This window comes from Oncorhynchus keta, chromosome 4, assembly GCF_023373465.1.
Source record: "Oncorhynchus keta strain PuntledgeMale-10-30-2019 chromosome 4, Oket_V2, whole genome shotgun sequence".
NCBI classification, from domain to species: domain Eukaryota; kingdom Metazoa; phylum Chordata; class Actinopteri; order Salmoniformes; family Salmonidae; genus Oncorhynchus; species Oncorhynchus keta.
Genome location: NC_068424.1, coordinates 56,753,208 through 56,779,302, shown reverse-complemented (window position 1 = coordinate 56,779,302; position 26,095 = coordinate 56,753,208). Strand labels below are relative to the sequence as shown.

The 26,095-nt window shown below is 46.9% G+C and overlaps 1 protein-coding gene across 1 annotated transcript; it reads left to right on the top strand.

The window, feature by feature from the left end:
* The first annotated feature begins 203 nt into the window (after positions 1 to 203).
* LOC118379119 (nanos homolog 1-like) lies at positions 204 to 2,721 on the top strand. The gene has a single exon (XM_035766138.2). It carries the CDS (start codon positions 332 to 334, stop codon positions 1,010 to 1,012), a length of 681 nt encoding a protein of 226 aa, XP_035622031.1. The 5' UTR covers positions 204 to 331; the 3' UTR covers positions 1,013 to 2,721.
* Positions 2,722 to 26,095: the final 23,374 nt, after the last annotated feature.

Genomic DNA, 26,095 nt, shown 5'->3' with positions numbered 1-26,095 from the left:
GTGTAGGCTATGTGACTATGATATGTGGTTGTTTTCCAACTTGTAAACGACTGCCATGTCGGACCTTATCGAATCGGTTTCCCGCTTTCCAAACCTACCCTTGCAGAGAAAGAGTGCGCTGCAACCTGATCATAAACTTGGTTTAAGAAGAGAGCCCCGCCCTCTTTTCAGCTTTCGGGTCTCCTTATAAGCAGCAAGCCTGTTGTACAAGCGTTTATACACTAGAAGAACACTGGAGCAGTCCAGTTCACCAACCATCCTGGAAACGAACTCTGGCTGTAAACCTGGAGGATTACATTGGTGCTTTTGCATAGAAGGGAGACAAAGAATCATGGATTTTCTCAATCATAACTATTTGAGTGCGCGCAACCCATATGACTATACCTTTAATTTTTGGAACGACTATCTGGGTCTGTCGACGTTGGTCACGAAGAATAACAAGCACATGATGCCCCAAAGCCCAAACTCCATCACCGAGTCCCTGAAAGCAACCCTGGGTTTGGATGACACTCCAGAATGTGCATGCGTAATCTCGGGCAGTAGTGGAGGCGGACACCTGGACTGCTGTTGTCCATCCGCAAGCCCCCCGCCTACATCCATCCTGGACTTGAAGGAGCGCTTTTCAATTCTGAGCCCATTCCAAAACCAAATCGGTGGCATCCCACTACAAGACCGGGACATGGGCTTCGGGGGGAGCTTCGCAGGATTTGACCTGTTCGGAGTGGAGAGGAAGATGCGCAAACCAACGTCAAGGAATAAACAGGAGCCCAAAATCTGCGTCTTCTGCAGGAATAACGGTGCGCCGGAGGAGGTGTACGGCTCCCACGTTCTGAAGACACCGGACGGGAGGGTGGTGTGCCCCATTCTTCGGGCTTATACCTGCCCTCTTTGCAGTGCCAATGGTGACAATGCGCACACAATTAAGTACTGTCCACTCTCCAAAGATCAACCAACCCAGCGACCATTAAAGGGAGGGAGGGCAGTGGGTGGTAAGCGAATGAAAATATTCTAGAGATAGATTTGTACACAAATAAAGAAACTAAATTGCACTGAACAATTTTCAGATGACTGTTTCCATTGCGGCTATAGCATATCCCAGTCCTAATGGCTAGGCTACATGACTTCATAAACAAATAAAACAATATATTGATTTTATGCTTTTTCCAAAATCTCTTATATTTTTATAGTTGCTTTATTCACATAGATGTTTTTATTCGTTATACATTGAATTTATTTTCTTCTTATAGTGTATAGCTCTTTGCGTGTTCATTTAAATTCACCTATATTCATAATCACAATGTGTGAATAAATGCTGAATGTTTCGTGGGGTACATTGATTTATGAGGGCGTGAGAAGGTTGTGATTGTCATGTTACCAGTACTTTTTACTGTAAGCTTAGCTATTCTTTTCTCTTTGAAAACCAAAGTTATGTTTGTCATTAAACAAGGGTGAGAATGTTCATGAATAAAACTATTTCCATTCAAGATGTCGGTAAAACAAGGTATGGCTCTTTGAGGCCCATTCCTTGGTCTGCCACTCCACAGCACAGTTTCAAACTTGCTCTGAAGTTGACATGTAATATCTGTAGCATAAAAAAACAAGACAATGACATCTCTGTTATGGCCTGGTGTTTTCTGGGTAACTTCATACTCAATAATAGCCAAGCCAAATGACTCATCTCCCATGTCACACATCACCCAGACTTATGAATAATCATTACCCCAATAAGATATACCCTTGATGTTTACATTCCCAAGAGAGGGTAACACACTGGATATAATTGCTTGTAGGCATTTCTTTTCAATGCAGTTTTTCTTTTATCAACAATTACCCCAAAAAGTCCTCAACAGAGGACTGAATTGGGGAGGCAAGGAGTGCTCTGCAATGGTAGAGTCAGGAGGACAATTCACCTTGAGAAATAGTGGGATAGCGCAAATGAATGTTATTAAACAAGCCTTTCTAAAAACAATGTATTAGCCCCCCTTTTGCATTATTTCCCTGAATAAATCCAAAAAGATGCAAAGTTATTGTGAATGTAAGATGGAAAGATGGAACGTTGTCACTTGTGAGACTGCACATTTCTGACAGTTATGTTAACCAAAGGATTATACCATTTTAATGAACTGAAATGAGGAAGAGAGATTTGCTGTATTGTATATAAAGTTGACTTACGTTTATTCAGTATTTTAGCATTTCAAGTGACTTCAGAGGGTACTACCTCAACAGGATTTTGTACTTACATGTAAAATGTCAACTGCAGTTTATTAATATAGTGCTGCCATTTATAATAAGGGTTTGAATAGTATTTTTGATCTTTGTATAACATAATTGTATTTTTCTTTTGCCGCATTCAAACATGACAAAAGTGTATTTCCAATAAGCTCTACTCATTCTTCACCAAAACGTGATTGTCTGTATATAGTGTTATCCCTACTTTAACAGTTTATGTGTTCAATGTTACATTCTTGGGGTTGTTTGCAAGAGAATGGGATATATTGAAAACAGTTGACAATTTGCCACTTGTAACAGAGGTTTTTGATTAAATGAAATGAGAAAAAAGAAACACTGTTGATCTTTGTTATTCATATTTTACCACAATTTCCCTATATGCCTTGTGTGCAGAATAATACTATATGAATGAATTAGTCCCTGTATGCTGCCTGTGCAGAATAATACTATATGAATTAATTACATGAATAAATAGCTTATCAAATATTACAACTGATGCCTTGATGTTATTGATCGACTTGATAGACACAGACCTCGTTCACCAGTTTACATGAACAGTATCTCATTGCCATTGTCAGATATTAAATGTAGGCTAGACCATACCATTAAAGATTGCACATATCATTCTTGGCTCTCTGTCATTGGCTCCGCCTACAGAACATTAAAGTCCATACTTCAACAGATGGAGGGAGTGGTCTTCCTCCGCTCTAGAAGTTAAAGTCTCTCTGCATGAGAGCCACCTCAGCTGGAGGAACAAAGCCCCATGGTTGTTCCAAGCACTTGCCCGTTGTTCATGAATGCTGCCCACCCTGGAATGTCTAGGCCAGTGTGCCTCCCTACTCAACACAGATCATTGTTTGCTCTGAAGTCTATTGAATAATGCCCCCCTCTCCTAGCCTCTCTGTCTGCTATCTCTGGAATGGCAGCAGCCAGCAGTCCATAACTTCTGGACCTGTTTTGAGAAAGGGGGATTCAGACAGACAGTATACACTAAGCACTCGGGTGCTGTGTTGAGGCCATGGGCACAGCCATCCACACCTCTCAGCCCTCTCCTCTTCCTTTCTCCCTCCCTCTCATTCTCCAGCTGGGGCCCTGCATTAAAAATGGATGGATACTAAGTGCAACAGGGATTTATCTCTCGGAGAACAGTGGTGGGGAAAAGCCTGGAGGGGATCATTTCAGACAAACATGGCTGCCATACCAGGCCCTATTCCCATGCTGCCCCACCCCATTAGCTGTGCTGCCAACAGGATTTGATTAATCTAGTTAGTTCCTCCATTTATGGGGTGAATTTCTAACATGATTTTATGATGGGAAATGGCTGTCTGTCAATATCATACTGTAAGCCTATATTATACAGATAATAGTTTTTGTACATGATATGAGGAGGAATAACAGTAGATGGACTGGGTTCATATTATGATTGTATGTGTTATGTTAGATGCCAAACAGTAAACAAATAATACTTATTAGTGCCATAATTTGGCACTTACACTACAGGCCTACTGTAAAGTCTTCTCAGTCAGTAGTGGCCATCCACTAGTTTTCCGAGGTGAATAATTAATCTTTTGGTTGTGTATACTGGGTTGTTACTGTAGAGAAGACCTCTAATTATGTAACAGTATGCTCACATATCACATTTCCTCACAAATATCCCATTGACATCAATGCATCATTTACAGAAGATTCAATAGAGGTACTTAGGTTGGGATTCAATCCGATCATGCTTGTAGACAAAGCGTCTTTTAAAGGCAATGTTACCCCGTTGGCAGAGATTGCATTTAATGTCAAATCTGATGTCGGCTCAATTGTAATTTACCTTTAAATGTCAAGTAGGGATTCAGATTGAATCTAAGCCTTAGCTGAAGTTAGAATGTGGGCCTAACATAATAGCCTACTGCAGACTGCATCATATGTAGAAATGTAAATTAAAGAACTTCACCAATAAATCTGAATTCACATATCTCATGGATAGATGACTATGTCCAAATAAATTCACTTCTATTTCTATATCATCTATGATTAATACTACCTACCTCACAATACCAACCGTAATTGAGCTGGGGATTTCTATACCAGACGCTCCCACCTGGAACATGAACCTGCAACTCTCTGGACACTACTTGTGTAGCCCTGACCTCTATCATACAATGCTGAATAAACATGGGTCACTATTTCTATTACAGAGTGCTGGGGCGAATCGACTCAGCTGTTGCTGTTAGCTTGGGCTAAAAGGACATACTCACACTGTTCATTGGCCCCATGGGCCTTCATATCCCCCTCTGTCATTTTCTACGTGATAACATTATTGAAGATGGATAATTGCTTACAGGGCAAGGTGTCACACTTATTGGCTTCCTCCCCGCCCCCCCTTTCTCAGAATCATTCTTCCTAAGGATGCTGCCTCTCGTCACCTGGGGACTTTGTGTAGAGCATATTAGACAGGAAGAGCATGAAAACCTTTCCAGGGAGGACGGTTAAGTGCATCCAACATATTGCTTCCCCCAGCTTCCCGTGGACCTGACATGCATGAATCATCGAAGAAACACGAGTCCCCATATGGAGGGGTATTAGTGGGAAGTCTTCCAGTAAGTTGCCATTTGATGGTGTAAGACTTGAGCATGTTCATGTTAGACATCATTCATAAATATAGGACTTTTACAAGACACATTCATGTGGTCATTGTTGAGGTTGTTAAGATTGAAAGTGCATTGTGGTCGTTACTCTCTATTATCTAACCGATTTGTTTGATTATTATTGGCACTTTAGTGCTATTTACTATATTATTATATGTACTGAATACAATTCACAAAGCACACCCATGCTTACATTTTCAAGCCCCTTCTTGCACCCTTCATACCTGGGTGTGCTTCTAACCTGTAGTGCCATTCCTATTTTTCAAACCAATTCTGCAAATTTGGGGAGGAGCACAACACCAACCTGACACCATGCACTTGCAAGGCAAGCACACTATCCCCGTGCCAATAGAATGAGCACACTTGGCAGGATGTAGAAAGCAGGGTTGCTAATGTACTTTGGCCCATGTTTACAGAGTAGTACTCTTGGTGGATTAATTCAATGCATACACTGTAAGCCAAAATTGCATCCGACCAGAACAGCAACTTTCATTACAATTGGCCTGAGGTTGTTGTTGTCTTACTGTGATAGCCAATATTCTGGTGTTAAGATCTTTTCTCATTCTATTTTGCCGAGGAGTGGAAAGCCGGGGGGGGGGTTGGATCTGTAAAAGTACAGTAACAGAAAATAAATCACTTATTCTACCGTGGAAGTGCTACTGTCATGATGTGTAAAGCTAAGGGAGATTCCTATGGGAGCTAGTATATCCAGGCAGAGAAGCATCTGTTAACCACATGAAGGGACCACATAGGACAACCGTATATTACAGAAATGTCTTTCTGTCGGCTGTGTTGTTGTTATTGGGCATACCAAAAACATAGACACAAAGAGTTACACAGTATAAGCCTGTAGCTGTGGAAAAACTCATAATATGATTCCCATTTATACCGTCATTGATTTAAGAACTGACATTGCCATTTGCTGTCAGTTCTCAAGGATCCATAGGCAACTAGGTGTTGCTGCAAAAATATGACTTTTACTCCCCAAATCCCTAACCTTATACAATAAAAGTTGAAATACATTCAGATTCAGGAGGTTCCTAGTTAGTCTCTGTTTGTGTTTTGGCAGTCGGAAAATTCCAGAGCTTCATTGAGCTCCCATGTGGTTGTGGTTTGGGTGAGATGCACAGTAATGCGTTTGTGACGCAAGTGGGAGGAAATTGCAGAAGCTTCCTGCACAACTGCTTTTATACCACTCCCAGGTGGATAGCAGGCCTGGCTGTAACAGTTACAGTCCACACCAGGGGTTTCATTAAGATGTGAGGCCGCATGGCCAAGACTGAAATGTGTCTCAATAGTGCCCCCTACAGGCTGATAGTTGAAGAACACATATGCATGCAGAGTGAGAGACAGAGGAGACAACCAAATCATGAAAAAACAAAAAGATAATTACTTGACACATTGGAAAGAATTTACCAAAAAAACTGAGCAAACTAGAATGCTATGTGGCCCTAAACAGAGAGTACACAGTGTCAGAATACCTGACCACTGTGACTGACCCAAAATTAAGGACATCTTTGACTATGTACAGACTCAGTGGGCATAGCCTTGCTATTGAGAAAGGCCACCGAAGGCAGACCTGGCTCTCAAGAGAAGACAGGCTATGTGTACACTGCCCACAAATGAGGTGGAAACTGAGCTGCACTTCCTTACATCCTGCCAAATGTATGGCCATATTAGAGACACACATTTCCCTCACGTTACACAGACTCACAAAGAATTCAAAAACAAATCAAATTTTAATAAACTCCAATATATATATTGGTTGAAATACCACAGTGTGCAATGACAGTAGCAATATTTTTTGACCTGTTGCCACAAGAAAAGTGTGAAGAACAAACACCATTGTAAATAGAACCTATATTTATTTTCTCTTTTGTACTTTAAGTGAAATAATCTTTAAGTTTATGCACATCATTACAACACTGCATATGGATATAATAAGACATTTGAAATGTCAGTGTAATGTTTACTAAATATTTTTTTTCTTCTTTATTTCACTTTTGTTTCTTTTCTATTTCACTTGCTTTGACAGTGTAAAACATGTGTTTCCCATGCCAATAAAGCCCCTTAAAAATGAATTGAGAGAGATAGAGAGAGAGAGAGATGAAACATGAATATACTCCCATATCTGTTAAGTGAAATACTGCAGTCACAGTGCAAGATTTGTGGCACGTTGCCATGAGAATAGGGTAACCACTGGAACAAAAACAAAATTGTAAATACAACGTATATTTATCTGTCTATTTATTTTCCCTTTCATACTTCAACGACTTGCACATTGTTACAACACTGTACATAGACAATTATATGACATTTTAAATGTCTAAATGATTTTAAGTTAGTGTAACATAATGTTTACTGATTGTTTATTTCCCTGGTTTATTTTCCGTTTTGTTTATTGTCTATTCCATTTGCTTTGGCAATGTAAACATACGTTTCCCATAACAATGAAGCCCATTGAGTGAAACTACGGTTTCGTTCAGTAAAACAGCTGTAATTGCAATGGTGTGCCTTGCTGTTTGGGGGTTTCACGATGTGACGATATAGTCAAATTGCTAGTACTTTAGCACCACCCGGTGCTGTTTGATAAGCATCATCCTTAGATTACAGGAAACGCGGAGTAAACCTACTGTAGTGTAATTGAGATCCACAAGGTGTCAGCCTTATACAAGCCTGGGGAAAAAATGCCTTTCTGGATCACAATGAATAATAAAGCCACACTGCAGTCTGTGTTTCAGCCCATTGGAACAACCGACTTGATTTGAAACAGAAGCTGCATCATTGGGAAATGTCATTTATGATCATTTACACGTGGACCATGGATGCAAGGCTTGAAAGTCCAGGAAATCAACAAGTTCAGATATATATTGTTGGTTTACAATTCCCTCAAATTACAAATAAAACAAACAATGCATTGAAACATTCTTGCATTTTAGGTTATGAAAGGTGAGACCATTGCACTTAGCTCATAGATAGTGTGGCTTTAAGTGGCGCTATGGTTTTACACACATTTGGCATGTACATAAAGTGTGGTAAACATTAGCAACAGACAGTACATAGCTAATAGCTAGTATGTTTGTATTACAAATTAAATGGCACACTTTAGATTTGAAAACAAACAAGATGCTTGTATTTAAACCTTCCCTCGCTTAGTATATTGCTGTTTCTTTACATGAGTGAATTGGACAAATGTGGCATAGTTTCAGGTTATGTGGAAGGGGTCTTTCCTTGCAACAACGATGCATGCAGCAATGATAGTAGAGCCATCTATGCTTTTTAAAATGTAAACGCCCCATAGATGTAAGTACCTTTTCAAACACTAGATGGTGGTATATTGCATAGTAGGCACTGCAAACCAACACAGCACACTTCACTTGCATAGAGGACCTCCACAATAACCTTGTTGTGAAGAAACTGCCCTGAATAAGAATAGTTTATTCAATACCACTAATCAGAAGCCTGTAGCTAAATGTACAATCAACAAGCTAATGCAGTACAGGTGTGCTCCGCTAGCTACACATGCCTATTCAAATCAAATGGCGTGGTCATACAGTGCAATGTTGTGCAGTTTTCACAAGGGGATGATATGTAGTTACATCACACCTGTAAATTAGGTTCCTGTGAATGAGGTGATTTTGACAAAATTGTGACTACGCAATCACAGCAGGACATGGGCTCTCAATGGCCAATGAAAACATGATCAGTTTGGCAGTCTAGCAAGGAAAACAGAGATAGAGGATTTCAGCCAGAACACCTACACACACTATTACACAATCCTGTTGTTGAAAGGTGCTATATAAACAAACTGAGATACACGCTGGACGGAGACTACAGTCATTAGAAGACAGGCTTAAAGAAACACTGTACAATTAGTGCTTAGTTAAATATCGTTTCCATAAAAAGTCCCTGAAAAAAATTAATGCAATCAAACATTTGTGCACCAAAAAGTCTGTTTAAATTCTAAATGTCATTTACGTGAATTCTCTCCTAGGTCTATAGTTCATATCATTTCGTTGATAATTTTGGACATATTTTGCAGTATATTTGACATTTTTCTCACAACAGGAGAACCCTCAGCAAATCCTTAAAAACACTACGATGGCACATACGTTTTTTAAGGTCAAACCATCTGCTACACTCACCATTAATCCTCACTTAACACACCAAGCTTAACTCAGGGAGCTAAAGTATCCCAATAATTTCCAAAGGAATTTAACCATTCACAGCTTCTCAAAGAAGCTCAAATAATAGCAGGCATCAGTAGGTTTTTATGGCTTCCCCCTTGAATGTTAAGGCAATATGGTCGCAGGCTGGCCGGGGTGGGGACTAACTTGTTTCCAAACGCTTAATTCAATTTGTCATCTCCATTCAGGGGGCTCAAGTGGTCTAATTTGTGTTAATGAGGGGTAATAAAGTCATAGCCCCCTATATTACTGCCAGAGGGAGGGGTGGGGCCATGAAGGAGATGTATACATGGGAGGGTTGGAGGGAGGGGAGGGAGGGAGGGACTGGAAGTGTATTGACTCTTTGGGGTTTCAGGCCTGCCTGTCTCTGTCATTCACTCGCCATCCCTCCATCACTGTGGCTGTCAGCACACCATCCCCTCCCCTCCCTGGCCCGGCCTCCATTGTCCCCCTCATTAGATTGCCTTTGTTGGTCTAATACTTCTGCCATCTGGTCAGCTGTCAGGGCCCCAGCAGGGCCGGAGCTGGGCCATGTGGTCCTCCTCTCTTCATAGCCTCCTCTCTTCATACCTCTGGCCTATTCTCCTCCACCTGGTTACGTAGGTACCTCTGGCCTATTCTCCTCCACCTGGCTACATAAGTACCTCTGGCCTATTCTTCTCCACCTGGTTACATAGGTACCTCTGGCCTCCTCTCCTCCACCTAGTTACATAGGTACCTCTGGCCTATTCTCCTCCACCTGGTTACATAGGTACCTCTGGCCTATTCTCCTCCACCTGGCTACATAGGTACCTCTGGCCTATTCTCCTCCACCTGGTTACGTAGGTACCTCTGGCCTCCTCTCCTCCACCTGGTTACATAGGTACCTCTGGCCTATTCTCCTCCACCTGGTTACATAGGTACCTCTGGCCTATTCTCCTCCACCTGGTTACGTAGGTACCTCTGGCCTCCTCTCCTCCATCTCCTCCAACTGGTTACATAGGTACCTCTGTCCTCGTCTCCTCCACCTGGTGACATAGGTACCTCTGGCCTCCTCTCCTCCACCTGATTACATAGGTACCTCTGGCCTCCTCTCCTCCACCTGGCTACATAATTACCTCTGGTCTCGTCTCCTCCACCTGGCTACATAGGTACCTCTGGCCTCCTCTCCTCCACCTGATTACATAGGTACCTCTGGCCTCCTCTCCTCCACCTGGCTACATAGGTACCTCTGGCCTCCTCTCCTCCACCTGGCTACATAGGTACCTCTGGCATCCTCTCCTCCACCTGGTTACATAGGTACCTCTGGCCTATTCTCCTCCACCTGGCTACATAGGTACCTCTGGCCTCCTCTCCTCCACCTGGTTACAAAGGTACCTCTGTCCTCTTCTCCTCCACCTGGTTACATAGGTACCTCTGGCCTCCTCTCCTCCACCTGGTTACATAGGTACCTCTGGCCTCCTCTCCTCCACCTGGTTACATAGGTACCTCTGGCCTCCTCTTCTCCACCTGGTTACATAGGTACCTCTGGCCTCCTCTTCTCCACCTGGCTACATAGGTACCTCTGGCCTCCTCTCCTCCACCTGGTGACATTGGTACCTCTGGCCTCCTCTCCTCCACCTGGTTACATAGGTACCTCTGGCCTCCTCTTCTCCACCTGGTTACATAGGTACCTCTGGCCTCCTCTCCTCCACCTGGTTACATAGGTACCTCTGGCCTCCTCTCCTCCACCTAGTTACATAAGTACCTCTGGCCTCCTCTTCTCCACCTGGTTACATAAGTACCTCTGTCCTCTTCTCCTCCACCTGGTTACATAGGTACCTCTGGCCTCCTCTCCTCCATCTCCTCCAACTGGTTACATAGGTACCTCTGTCCTCGTCTCCTCCACCTGGTGACATAGGTACCTCTGGCCTCCTCTCCTCCACCTGGCTACATAGGTACCTCTGGTCTCGTCTCCTCCACCTGGCTACATAGGTACCTCTGGCCTCCTCTCCTCCACCTGATTACATAGGTACCTCTGGCCTCCTCTCCTCCACCTGGCTACATAGGTACCTCTGGCCTCCTCTCCTCCACCTGGCTACATAGGTACCTCTGGCATCCTCTCCTCCACCTGGTTACATAGGTACCTCTGGCCTCCTCTTCTCCACCTGGTTACATAGGTACCTCTGGCCTCCACCTGGTTACATAGGTACCTCTCTTCTCCACCTGGCTACATAGGTACCTCTGGCCTCCTCTCTCCACCTGGTTACATTAGGTACCTCTGGCCTCCTCTCCTCCACCTGGTTACATAGGTACCTCTGGCCTCCTCTTCTCCACCTGGTTACATAGGTACCTCTGGCCTCCTCTCCTCCACCTGGTTACATAGGTACCTCTGGCCTCCTCTCCTCCACCTAGTTACATAAGTACCTCTGGCCTCCTCTTCTCCACCTGGTTACATAAGTACCTCTGGCCTCCTCTCCTCCACCTGGTTACAAAGGTACCTCTGTCCTCTTCTCCTCCACCTGGTTACATAGGTACCTCTGGCCTCCTCTCCTCCATCTCCTCCAACTGGTTACATAGGTACGTCTGTCCTCTTCTCCTCCACCTGGCGACATAGGTACCTCTGGCCTCCTCTCCTCCACCTGATTACATAGGTACCTCTGGCCTCCTCTCCTCCACCTGGCTACATAGGTACCTCTGGCCTCCTCTCCTCCACCTGGCTACATAGGTACCTCTGGCATCCTCTCCTCCACCTGGTTACATAGGTACCTCTGGCCTCCTCTCCTCCACCTGGCTACATAGGTACCTCTGGCCTCCTCTCCTCCACCTGGCTACATAGGTACCTCTGGCCTCCTCTCCTCCACCTGGTTACATAGGTACCTCTGGCCTATTCTCCTCCACCTGGCTACATAGGTACCTCTGGCCTCCTCTCCTCCACCTGGTTACAAGGTACCTCTGGCCTCTTCTCCTCCACCTGGTTACATAGGTACCTCTGGCCTCCTCTCCTCCACCTGGTTACATAGGTACCTCTGGCCTCCTCTCCTCCACCTGGTTACATAGGTACCTCTGGCCTCCTCTCCTCTCCACCTGGTTACATAGGTACCTCTGGCCTCCTCTTCTCCACCTGGTTACATAGGTACCTCTGGCCTCCTCTTCTCCACCTGGTTACATAGGTACCTCTGGCCTCCTCTCCTCCACCTGGCCTCCTCTCCTCCACCTGGTGACATTGATACCTCTGGCCTCCTCTCCTCCACCTGGTTACATAGGTACCTCTGGCCTCCTCTCCTCCACCTGGTTACATAGGTACCTCTGGCCTCCTCTCCTCCACCTAGTTACATAAGTACCTCTGGCCTCCTCTCCTCCACCTGGTTACATAAGTACCTCTGGCCTTATCTTCTCCACCTGGTTACATAGGTACCTCTGGCCTCCTCTCCTCCACCTAGTTACATAAGTACCTCTGGCCTCCTCTCCTCCACCTGGTTACATAAGTACCTCTGTCCTCTTCTCCTCCACCTGGTTACATAGGTACCTCTGGCCTCCTCTCCTCCATCTCCTCCAACTGGTTACATAGGTACCTCTGGCCTCTTCTCCTCCACCTGGTTACATAGGTACCTCTCGCCTATTCTCCTCCACCTGGCTACATAAGGTACCTCTGGCCTCCTCTCCTCCACCTGGTTACATACCTCTGGTACCTCTGGCTCTCCTCCTCCTCCACCTGGTTACATAGGTACCTCTGGCCTCCTCTTCTCCACCTGGTTACATAGGTACCTCTGGCCTCCTCTTCTCCACCTGGTTACATAGATACCTCTGGCCTCCTCTTCTCCACCTGGTTACATAGGTACCTCTGGCCTCCTCTTCTCTACCTGGTTACATAGGTACCTCTGGCCTCCTCTCCTCCACCTGGTTACATAAGTACCTCTGGCCTCCTCTCCTCCACCTGGTGACATAGGTACCTCTGGCCTCCTCTTCTCCACCTGGTTACATAGGTACCTCTGTCCTCCTCTTCTCCACCTGGTTACATAGGTACCTCTGGCCTCCTCTCCTCCACCTGGTTACATAGGTACCTCTGGCCTCCTCTCCTCCATCTCCTCCAACTGGTTACATAGGTACCTCTGGCCTCTTCTCCTCCACCTGGTTACATAGGTACCTCTCGCCTATTCTCCTCCACCTGGCTACATAAGTACCTCTGGCCTCCTCTCCTCCACCTGGTTACATAGGTACCTCTGGCCTCCTCTCCTCCACCTGGCTACATAGGTACCTCTGGCCTATTCTCCTCCACCTGGTTACATAGGTACCTCTGGCCTCCTCTTCTCCACCTGGTTACATAGGTACCTCTGGCCTCCTCTCCTCCACCTGGCTACATAGGTACCTCTGGCCTCCTCTTCTCCACCTGGTTACATAGGTACCTCTGGCCTCCTCTCCTCCACCTGGTTACATAGGTACCTCTGGCCTCCTCTCCTCCACCTGGTTACATAGGTACCTCTGGCCTCCTCTTCTCCACCTGGTTACATAGGTACCTCTGGCCTCCTCTCCTCCACCTGGTTACATAGGTACCTCTGGCCTCCTCTCCTCCACCTGGTTACATAGGTACCTCTGGCCTCCTCTTCTCCACCTGGTTACATAGGTACCTCTGGCCTCCTCTCCTCCACCTGGTTACATAGGTACCTCTGGCCTCCTCTTCTCCACCTGGTTACATAGGTACCTCTGGCCTCCTCTCCTCCACCTGGTTACATAGGTACCTCTGGCCTCCTCTCCTCCACCTGGTGACATAGGTACCTCTGGCCTCCTCTTCTCCACCTGGTTACATAGGTACCTCTGTCCTCCTCTTCTCCACCTGGTTACATAGGTACCTCTGGCCTCCTCTCCTCCACCTGGTTACATAGGTACCTCTGTCCTCTTCTCCTCCACCTGGTTACATAGGTACCTCTGGCCTCCTCTCTTCCACTGTGTTACATAGGTACCTCTGGCCTCCTCTCCTCCACCTGGTTACATAGGTACCTCTGTCCTCTTCTCCTCCACCTGGTTACATAGGTACCTCTGGCCTCCTCTTCTCCACCTGGCTACATAGGTACGTACCTCTGGCCTATTCTCCTCCACCTGGTTACATAGGTACCTCTGGCCTCCTCTCCTCCACCTGGTTACATAGGTACCTCTGGCCTCCTCTCCTCCACCTGCCTACATAGGTACCTCTGGCCTATTCTACTCCACCTGGTTACATAGGTACCTCTGGCCTCTTCTCCTCCACCTGGTTACATAGGTACCTCTGGCCTCCTCTCTTCCACTGTGTTACATAGGTACCTCTGGCCTCCTCTCCTCCACCTGGTTACATAGGTACCTCTGGCCTCCTCTCCTCCACCTGGTTACATAGGTACCTCTGGCCTCCTCTCCTCCACCTGCCTACATAGGTACCTCTGGCCTATTCTACTCCACCTGGTTACATAGGTACCTCTGGCCTCTTCTCCTCCACCTGGTTACATAGGTACCTCTGGCCTATTCTCCACCTGGCTACATAGGTACCTCTGGCCTCCTCTCCTCCACCTGGTTACATAAGTACCTCTGGCCTCCTCTCCTCCACCTGGTGACATAGGTACCTCTGGCCTCCTCTTCTCCACCTGGTTACATAGGTACCTCTGGCCTCCTCTCCTCCACCTGGTTACATAAGTACCTCTGGCCTCCTCTCCTCCACCTGGTGATATAGGTACCTCTGGCCTCCTCTTCTCCACCTGGTTACATAGGTACCTCTGGCCTCCTCTCCTCCACCTGGTTACATAAGTACCTCTGGCCTCCTCTCCTCCACCTGGTTACATAGGTACCTCTGGCCTCCTCTTCTCCACCTGGTTACATAGGTACCTCTGGCCTCCTCTCCTCCACCTGGTTACATAGGTACCTCTGGCCTCCTCTTCTCCACCTGGTTACATAGGTACCTCTGGCCTCCTCTTCTCCACCTGGTTACATAGGTACCTCTGGCCTCCTCTCCTCCACCTGGTTACATAGGTACCTCTGGCCTCCTCTCCTCCACCTAGTTACATAGGTACCTCTGGCCTCCTCTTCTCCACCTGGTTACATAGTTACCTCTGGCCTCCTCTCCTCCACCTGGTGACATAGGTACCTCTGGCCTCCTCTTCTCCACCTGGTTACATAGGTACCTCTGGCCTCCTCTCCTCCACCTAGTTACATAGGTACCTCTGGCCTCCTCTTCTCCACCTGGTTACATAGTTACCTCTGGCCTCCTCTCCTCCACCTGGTGACATAGGTACCTCTGGCCTCCTCTTCTCCACCTGGTTCCATAGGTACCTCTGGCCTCCTCTCCTCCGCCTAGCTGCAATAGGTACCTCTGGCCTCCTCTTCTCCACCTGGTTACATAGGTACCTCTGGCCTCCTCTCCTCCACCTGGTTACATAGGTACCTCTGGCCTCCTCTTCTCCACCTGGTTACATAGGTACCTCTGGCCTCCTCTTCTCCACCTGGTTACATAGGTACCTCTGGCCTCCTCTCCTCCACCTGGTGCCTCCTCTCCTCCACATAGGTACCTCTGGCCTCCTCTCCTCCACCTGGTTACATAGGTACCTCTGGCCTCCTCTCTCCACCTGGTTACATAGGTACCTCTGGCCTCCTCTTCTCCACCTGGTTACATAGGTACCTCTGGCCTCCTCTTCTCCACCTGGTTACATAGGTACCTCTGGCCTCCTCTCCTCCACCTGGTTACATAGGTACCTCTGGCCTCCTCTTCTCCACCTGGTTACATAGGTACCTCTGGCCTCCTCTCCTCCACCTGGTTACATAGGTACCTCTGGCCTCCTCTCCTCCACCTGGTTACATAGGTACCTCTAGGTACCTCTGGCCTCCTCTCCTCCGCCTAGCTGCAATAGGTACCTCTGGCCTCCTCTCTCCTCCACCTGGCTACATAGGTACCTCTGGCCTCCTCTCCTCCACCTAGCTGCAATAGGTACCTCTGGCCTCCTCTCCTCCGCCTAGCTGCAATAGGTACCTCTGGCCTCCTCTCCTCCACCTAGCTGCAATAGGTACCTCTGGCCTCCTCTCCTCCACCTAGCTGCAATAGGTACCTCTGGCCTCCTCTCCTCCACCTAGCTGCAATAGGTACCTCTGGCCTCCTCTCCTCCACCTAGCTGCAATAGGTACCTCTGGCCTCCTCTCCTCCACCTAGCTGCAATAGGTACCTCTGGCCTCCTCTCCTCCGCCTAGCTGCAATAGGTACCTCTGGCCTCCTCTCCTCCACCTGGTTACATAGGTACCTCTGGCCTCCTCTCCTCCACCTGGCTACAATAGGTACCTCCACCTGGCCTCCTCTCCTCCGCCTAGCTGCAATAGGTACCTCTGGCCTCCTCTCCTCCACCTAGGCTGCACATAGGTACCTCTGGCCTCCTCTCCTCCGCCTAGCTGCACATAGGTACCTCTGGCCTCCTCTCCTCCACCCTAGCTGCAATAGGTACCTCTGGCCTCCTCTCTCCTCCGCCTAGCTGCAATAGGTACCTCTGGCCTCCTCTCCTCCGCCTAGCTGCAATAGGTACCTCTGGCCTCCTCTTCTCCGCCTAGCTGCAATAGGTACCTCTGGCCTCCTCTCCTCCGCCTAGCTGCAATAGGTACCTCTGGCCTCCTCTCTCCACCCTCCGCCTAGCTGCAATAGGTACCTCTGGCCTCCTCTTCTCCACCTGGTTACATAGGTACCTCTGGCCTCCTCTCCTCCACCTGGTTACATAGGTACCTCTGGCCTCCTCTCCTCCGCCTAGCTGCAATAGGTACCTCTGGCCTCCTCTCCTCCGCCTAGCTGCAATAGGTACCTCTGGCCTCCTCTCCTCCGCCTAGCTGCAATAGGTACCTCTGGCCTCCTCTCCTCCGCCTAGCTGCAATAGGTACCTCTGGCCTCCTCTCCTCCGCCTAGCTGCAATAGGTACCTCTGGCCTCCTCTCCTCCACCTAGCTGCAATAGGTACCTCTGGCCTCCTCTCCTCCGCCTAGCTGCAATAGGTACCTCTGGCCTCCTCTCCTCCGCCTAGCTGCAATAGGTACCTCTGGCCTCCTCTCCTCCGCCTAGCTGCAATAGGTACCTCTGGCCTCCTCTCCTCCGCCTAGCTGCAATAGGTACCTCTGGCCTCCTCTCCTCCGCCTAGCTGCAATAGGTACCTCTGGCCTCCTCTCCTCCACCTAGCTGCAATAGGTACCTCTGGCCTCCTCTCCTCCACCTAGCTGCAATAGGTACCTCTGGCCTCCTCTCCTCCGCCTAGCTGCAATAGGTACCTCTGGCCTCCACCTCTCCTCCTGGCCTCCAGCTGCAATAGGTACCTCTGGCCTCCTCTCCTCCGCCTAGCTGCAATAGGTACCTCTGGCCTCCTCTCCTCCACCTAGCTGCAATAGGTACCTCTGGCCTCCTCTCCTCCGCCTAGCTGCAATAGGTACCTCTGGCCTCCTCTCCTCCACCTAGCTGCAATAGGTACCTCTGGCCTCCTCTCCTCCACCTAGCTGCAATAGGTACCTCTGGCCCAGCTTCCCCTCTGGCTGCCACAATAAGGCCCCTTTCACACTTGAAGGAATTAGGAAAAGATTGATGTACCCTCAGTGTGAGTGCACCATGGGGCACGTCTCGGGGACTGTCTTTCTCCCTGACCATGTTGTGCGGAGAAGGCAACAGGCCCTGTTTGCAAACAGACAGTCCCCTTTTTACTTGTCTTGTTTGGTCGTAAGCTAGCAGATTTGCATATTAACATTGCCATTGGTTTATTCTCAGTGGGGTTTGTTCAGTCGATTGCCAGGGGCCTTGAAGAAATATGACTTATATTTTGATTGATTTATATTTTGGTTTTGAGAAAGAGGAGAGAGGACACGAGGAGTATGCGATTGAGATTCTCCCATTGTGATGGCCGTATTCTCTCCATAGTGAGAGACCTCTTGATTCAATAGATGGCAGTGTGGTCTTGGTCAATGGTCCTGTTGAATGGACTACCACAGGAATATATACCTTACTCTCCATGGTATGATCCACTTGTACTGTAGGTTGATCATCAGAGACTGGGCCCTTTCTATTGAACATTTGATATAGTCATTATGAAATGGACATCTCCAGTGAACAGAGCGGTTAAAAAGTCTTGCACAGGATGACAACAAAGTCGAAACTAGCATCCTCCGTGTTTTGCCTGCTGTGTTGTTTTGTAGGGGGAGGAATGTGTGAGCACTCAACAACATTCCCACTGTTTGTTCCTTTGTGTTCCCTTCTTCTTCACCATTTCAAACAAAGACATGTAACGGATGACCATAACCCCTAGGTGACCCTGACCCACAGGTTGAGACATTTTCCACATACCATAATGCCACTCTTTCATCCATCCCTCCACAACATCGTCCATCTGTCACCTGACAGGGCGAGACTCAACTATGGCCAACTTGGTCGCCACGTTACAGGGTACCACTACGAGTATCATTGTATGTGTTTTGAAATGTGGACACAGAGGACTAGAGGGGATACAGGAAGGGGATTCAGGGTGGGAGGGAGATACAGGACTTGCTCTCTGTTACTGTCGGCACAACCCAAAGCTGTAGTGGCATTTGCCTAAGAGGAGACATGAAAGTCGAACACATTTCACCTATCTTGTGTTATAAACCCTGTGGCATCTCTGTAAACAATCTGAAAGACAAATTCAGATTGAAGTCTCCTGGAGTATCTGGGTTCATAACACCCTGGTTCGAGAGTAAAGAGAAGGTTGGCTATCATCTCAGAGTCCCTGCCACACTGTCAGCATGACTATCAATCTTCCCCTTTAGTGGCATTATCATCTGATCATCCAGAAATGCCACAAATTAAGCCAAAATGTCTTCACACTTAGAAATAGAGAACCATAACTACAGTACTACTGTAAAAAAAAACAAGCTACATTCAATATACCACATGCTTAGAATGTGTTGCACGCTTGCTGTCTCATTCCAGACATTTTTACATCAATGAGTATTCAAAGAAATCCTAAATATGGAGAGAACACAGTCCAACAACAAACAGCGTTGGAGCTGTTTATTATTATTATTATTATTATTATTTTAGCTGTGAAAGTTTGCAGAAGAATTATAAACGCGGAATAACTTAGAAGCTCATATTTAAGGCCTCAATGCTTGAAAGTCAAACTTCATTAAAACATCTGACTTGTCTTGTGCTTATGTGCATGAAACACATGCGAGTGCACTCTTCTGTAATTAACTGGAAGGTGGTTAAAAAGGAGAAAATGTCTCCCATAGCAAAAATGTGTCATGAATGGATTATGCTTTGATAATTATGACATTTTGTCAGGTTTCTCTCACATTGAAATTAAATAAATACTCCACTCCCAAGTGTTAAAAATAGTACAAGGTGAAAATTGTAATAAAAAAGGAATTGCTTGGAGTATGACCATCTTGGCTTCACTATAAAGCGGGTTCTCCTAGGTACAGGAGAATTTCACATTTTTGAGTATTCTGTCTTTTGTGTCTGAAATTGTGGTGGAACATGTTAATAGAGCAAAATCCTTTTGATGTGTTGTTGTAACTTCAAATGTAGGCCACACCATATCAAAACCAACAAAACCCATAACCAACATCAAAGCCATATTAAAACTAACGTTGTAAAATTATGAGGTGCACTTTCTTTCAATCTTCCCCCCCGAGAGAGAGATATCAAGAACAGTGCTATAAAAGGCATTGCACGCCGCCCATTGTACCCCATGATGGCGTGCATCACCACCGATCCGCTATCTCATTGGATAGGCTAAACGAACAAGCCTCACCAAGAGGCCTTTATCCACGAGTGACTCCACACTCTCTCCGTCTCCTGGCCCTGACGCTTCTGCACACTCACAGGGTTAAAATAAAACTTACCGCTGAACCATATTGCCCTCCCTCCCTCCCTCCCTCTCACTCTCTTCCTCTCTCCATATCCTTTATTCACAGCCGCGTAATTGGTAGTCAATTTGAGCTCCCCCTTTTCCTATTGTGAGCAGATTTTGCTCTGACAGAGTGCGGAAGATTAATGGCCACGAGCAACCGAGGGGGGCTCGCCTCAGCAAGCATGGGCGCCCTAAATTCATTACACCAATTTCCCCCTGTCCTGGGCTCCCCTCACACACACACACACACACAAAGAAAATAAATAGAGAATAAAAAGAATAGAAAAAGTCAGAAGGCCTTAGCGAAAGAAAAGTAAAATGTAAGGAAAAGAAAGAAGAAAAGATTAAAGCAGCGATGTGGTTTGTTTCTCAGTGTACATCCTAGCCAACGGCATATACAGCATGTGTCATCTATACATTGATGCTGACAGTCATCCATTAAGGATTTTAGGTGGGTGTGACAATCCTCCATGTTTTGTTAACATTTCTGTCCATATTCTGTCCAGTATTATATTCATTTTGTGAACGAATTGAATGCATTTGGATCTATTCTAAATTATGCAAAAAATACCATTGGAGTATACATGAATGTTTAGCCTAATTGCCTTCAAAATACCTTTGGTTTACATATCGAGAGCACGGCGTTAGGTTGTTACAATAACGACTCATATCGGAAGCACTACTTTGATCGAAGCAAATCACAACATCCTTTTATTTACTGAAGCAAACACTCCTGAGCACGTTGCACTCACTGGTTTCAAGCTCCTTGGCTGACCAGGAAACACCTTGAACATTGGTATGATAAGAGTGACCTGTCCACTGGGGTTAGCTCATAATTGAGATGATTTATATCTCCTGCCAAAGTCTCTCTCTCTCTCTCTCTCTCTCTCTCTCTCTCTCTCTCTCTCTCTCTCTCTCTCTCTCTCTCTCTCTCTCTCTCTCTCTCTCTCTCTCTCTCTCTCTCTCTCTCTCTCTCTCTCTCTCTCTCTCTCTCTCTCTCTCTCTCTCTCTCTCTCTCTCTCTCTCTCTCTCTCTCTCTCTCTCTCTCTCTCTCTCTCTCTCTCTCTCTCTCTCTCTCTCTCTCTCTCTCTCTCTCTCTCTCTCTCTCTCTCTCTCTCTCTCTCTCTCTCTCTCTCTCTCTCTCTCTCTCTCTCTCTCTCTCTCTCTCTCACCCCGCCTGTCTGCAGCACATGCCCTGTGAGATGGCAAAACGCCCCAAGGTCCAGGAGGGGAGCTGCTGTCCTGGGGGCCGAGCCCATGGAATTGTCCCCCTCAGTGACAAGCCTGTGGAGAGCCCCGCGAGCACCGTCACCACTAGACCCATCACAACCCTGCCCTACAATGTGCTGTCTGTCACCTGTCACCAAGGCCAAATGCAATCTCCCATGTCACTGCCACATCCTGTCTGCTCTGGTGTTGGGAATACGCTGTTAAAAATGTGCCTTTTGGCTAAACCTGGCATACTGACAGATATGTTTATTCATGTGCATTGTCAACGTCAAATGTAATGAGGTTGTTGGTTCTGTGCATGTTTGGTGGCCATTTTTAATATTTCAGGAAATTCCATGGTGATAATAATGCAAGCTGTGTGAAAGTCCAACCAATTTGTGTGCACTATTTACAACCAATAGTTCTGGCCATGCATTCTGATTCATTTCATGATAAACCTTGTGTAACGATCGTCGTTGGTGGAATTAGACCAAGATGCATTAGACCAAGGCTACCTAAGTATGATTCCCAATCAGAGACAACGATAGACAGCTGCCTCTGATTGGGAACCACACTCAGCCAAACACAAAGAAATACAACACATAGAATGCCCACCCAAATCACACCCTGACCAAACCAAATAGAGACATACACAGGGTGTAACACATTGACTTAATACATTTTCACACATGGTTTGATACTGAACTGAAATTGGATTTAAAGTATTTTGCATGGCTGACATTTAGCTGCAAAATAAAAGCTATAATCATCAATTCTGTTCCTATTATAATCATAAATAGCACAAATTGCTATTATTTACAATTTACTGTGGTAAATGAATAGTTCTCATCTTTTGGGGTAACAGTTGATCAAATGTTTTGAATTCCTACCTCATTTGTATATATTTTTATAGCTTTGTCAGTAACTTGCCAGACGGCCATCTTTGGTGGTGGCAGTTGAGTGTCTGAGGTTTTCTTCCCAGGGTGGATTCATCATTCTTTGTCCTGCCTTCAAAGCCCTTGGCAGATTAACACGGCAACAGTGCTGTGTGATTTGGCCTGCCGTGTAATTTATGTACCTTCCCAGGCTCAAGGGTTTGCCTCTGCACCTGTTAGGGACCTACAATAAGCAGTGTGTCCATGCCAGGACTGTTATGTGTGTGGAGATGGTGACTATGTCTATAGGGGTGGCTGTGCAGGTCAGCTTTTGAAAGCAAATCATTTTCCCCCCCTCCTTTTTCACATGAGTTGTGGTCGAGAGAGAGGGCCTTAGGGGTGCACTTCGAGGCCAACCAATAAATCCTCAGTGACCTCTCATACTGTAGACGAACTAGATGAATCGATAGGCACAACATAAAAGGCCTCCACTGTGGTAATGTGGACAAGGTGCACCGGCCGTCTCAACAGTAGCTCCTTCCTTCACAACGTTCAAGATGGATGGAACCGGTACCACTGCCCAACGATAAGAGCTAGTTTACAAGTTTCCACTTAGCAGCACCTGAAGACCCAAGACCAGGGATTGGAAGACACCCCAAATGTTTAACATTAAGGTTTCATCATTGGGAGGAGTGGGAGCGTCGGGGGAATGGGAGGATGGGAATATGACAGAACGTCAGTGGGTGCATGGATGGGTAACGGTGAGTGGTAATAAAGATGTCACGAGCTAACATCAAGAGACACAAAGTCTCAATTTCAGCCAATGTGCTGCCAGCCAGATGTGGGGGTATGAAACCGCGATTGGACCGTGACCCGACCCGTTTGCCATGCTTAATCCAAACCTAACAGGCAGAACCCCAGAGCCCTTTTGAAGTGGGTGCCAAGAGGTGTCCAGACCCTTAACGACCGGCAATTTATTACAACACTGTCCTGCTGTGAGTGAGAGGTCGAAGTATGCCTGGTGAACCCCATAAAGCCTTCACCCTCTCCCCTTCTTTCTCTCCTCTCTCCTGTCCTCCACCCCCTCATTCACCCCTCTTTTTCCTCCTACTCTCTCCCTACCAGCACCTGTTTAACACCTTGGTCCGTTTATGACCTTTGTCAAGCTGCTGTTAAGTGTTTCGTGTTACTGTTACCCTAGTAGGGGTGCAATTGGCTGTGCAAACTGGGGTTACATGTGGTCCTCAGGCCTGCTGGACAGGCTCTTAGTAGCCAGCTCTTCCCTCCTCGTTACGTATGCCTCGGGACGATGAGGTGTACACATCAACTCCTCCTAGAAACAGACTTGGCCTGGGAATACAGGAATCAGAATGTGTCAGAGAGAGACTTATTTAGAATGTGTTAAGAACTGTGTTAAGAACCTTTTTGGGCGTGACTTCTGATAACGAGGTCGTCTGGGGAGGGCGAGATTGAGTGTCATGTTGGGAAGCCTAAAAAGCAGTTATCTTAACTAACAAACAGGACAAATGTGTCCTCTGAACTGATCTGGCACTTGTCCTAGTTTCTTTATGTTGAGTTATGTTGGAATATGCTAAATATGTTCTCAAACATCATCAAATTATTTTAAAATGGCACTTCTGTCAGTGGTAATTGAAAACTCAGCACAACCTGGGAGTGACTTATGCCAAGACCAGATAATAAAATGGAGGAAGAAAGAGCATGTGAACCAAATAATTCCCAGGGGACTCCCTCCCTGCCTTTCATCGAAACAAGTGTGAGGCCACAACATCCAACTGAAACAAAATGTGCACAAATTTATACCCTCAAACATGAAATCACGTTTGCTCTCCTTACTTTGCCCCCTGTCTTTTTGACACTGCCAAATAAAAGTATTGGCCTTCATATGGGGTGTACGAAAGAAAAATTGAAGAGCGAAGAGGAAAAAAGAAATCAAAGAAACTATCTGGCAAAGGGATTTACGACTCTGGAGAAGCGTTTTCACTGCCTCTTAACCAGCAGCAGAGAACTCAGAATTGTGGTTCTGACAGCCTGCCTCTTAACCAGCAGCAGAGAGTTCAGAATTGTGGTTCTGACAGCCTGCCTCTTATCCAGCAGCAGAGAGTTCAGAATTGTGATTCTGACAGCCTGCCTCTTATCCAGCAGCAGAGAGCTCAGAACTATGGTTCTGACAGCCTGCCTCTTAACCAACAGCAGAGAGCTCAGAACTATGGTTCTGACAGCATGCCTCTTAACCAGCAGCAGAGAGCTCAGAACTATGGTTCTGACAGCCTGCCTCTTAACCAACAGCAGAGAGCTCAGAACTGTGTTTCTGACAGCCTGCCTCTTAACCAAGAGCAGAGAGCTCAGAACTGTGGTTCTGACAGCCTGCCTCTTAACCAGCAGCAGAGAGCTCAGAACTGTGGTTCTGACAGCCTGCCTCTTAACCTAACCAACAGCAGAGAGCTCAGAACTGTGGTTCTGACAGCCTGCCTCTTAACCTAACCAACAGCAGAGAGCTCAGAACGATGGTTCTGACAGCCTGCCTCTTAACCAGCAGCAGAGAGCTCAGAACTGTGGTTCTGACAGCTCTCAACCAACAGCAGAGAGGTCAGAACTATGGTTCTGACAGCCTGCCTCTTAACCAGCAGCAGAGAGCTCAGAACTGTGGTTCTGACAGCCTGCATCTTAACCAGCAGCAGAGAGCTCAGAACTCTGCTGGTCCTTCTGTAGCTCAGTTGGTAGAGCATGGCGCTTGTAACGCCAGGGTAGTGGGTTCAATCCCCGGGACCACCCATACGTAGAATGTATGCACACATGACTGTAAGTCGCTTTGGATAAAAGCGTCTGCTAAATGGCATATATTATATATTATTATTAACTGTGGTTCTGACAGCCTGCCTCTTCACCAACAGCAGAGAGCTCAGAACTGTGGTTCTGACAGCCTGCCTCTTAACCAGCAGCAGAGTGCTCAGAACTGTGGTTCTGACAGCCTGCCTCTTAACCAACAGCAGAGAGCTCAGAACTGTGGTTCTGACAGCCTGCCTCTTAACCAGCAGCAGAGTGCTCAGAACTGTGGTTCTGACAGCCTGCCTCTTAACCAACAGCAGAGAGCTCAGAACTGTGGTTCTGGCAGCCTGCCTCTTATCCAGCAGCAGAGAGCTCAGAACTATGGTTCTGACAGCCTGCCTCTTAACCAACAGCAGAGAGCTCAGAACTGTGGTTCTGACTGCCTGCCTCTTAACCAGCAGCAGAGAGCTCAGAACTGTGGTTCTGACAGCCTGCCTCTTAACCAACAGCAGAGAGCTCAGAACTGTGGTTCTGACAGCCTGCCTCTTATCCAGCAGCAGAGAGCTCAGAACTATGGTTCTGACAGCCTGCCTCTTATCCAGCAGCAGAGAGCTCAGAACTATGGTTCTGACAGCCTGCCTCTTAACCAGCAGCAGAGAGCTCAGAACTATGGTTCTGACAGCCTGCCTCTTAACCAACATCAGAGAGCTCAGAACTGTGGTTCTGACAGCCTGCCTCTTAACCAACAGCAGAGAGCTCAGAACTTTGGTTCTGACAGCATGCCTCTTAACCAGCAGCAGAGAGCTCAGAACTTTGGTTCTGACAGCCTGCCTCTTAACCAACAGCAGAGAGCTCAGAACTGTGGTTCTGACAGCCTGCCTCTTAACCTAACCAACAGCAGAGAGCTCAGAACTGTGGTTCTGACAGCCTGCCTCTTAACCTAACCAACAGCAGAGAGCTCAGATCGATGGTTCTGACAGCCTGCCTCTTAACCAGCAGCAGAGAGCTCAGAACTGTGGTTCTGACAGCCTGCCTCTTAACCAACAGCAGAGAGCTCAGAACTGTGGTTCTGACAGCCTGTCTCTTAACCAACAGCAGAGAGCTCAGAACTGTGGTTCTGACAGCCTGCCTCTTAACCAACAGCAGAGAGCTCAGAACTGTGGTTCTGACAGCCTGCCTCTTATCCAACAGCAGAGAGCTCAGAACTGTGGTTCTGACAGCCTGCCTCTTAACCAGCAGCAGAGAGCTCAGAACTATGGTTCTGACAGCCTGCCTCTTAACCAACAGCAGAGAGCTCAGAACTGTGGTCCTGACAGCCTGCCTCTTAACCAACAGCAGAGAGCTCAGAACTGT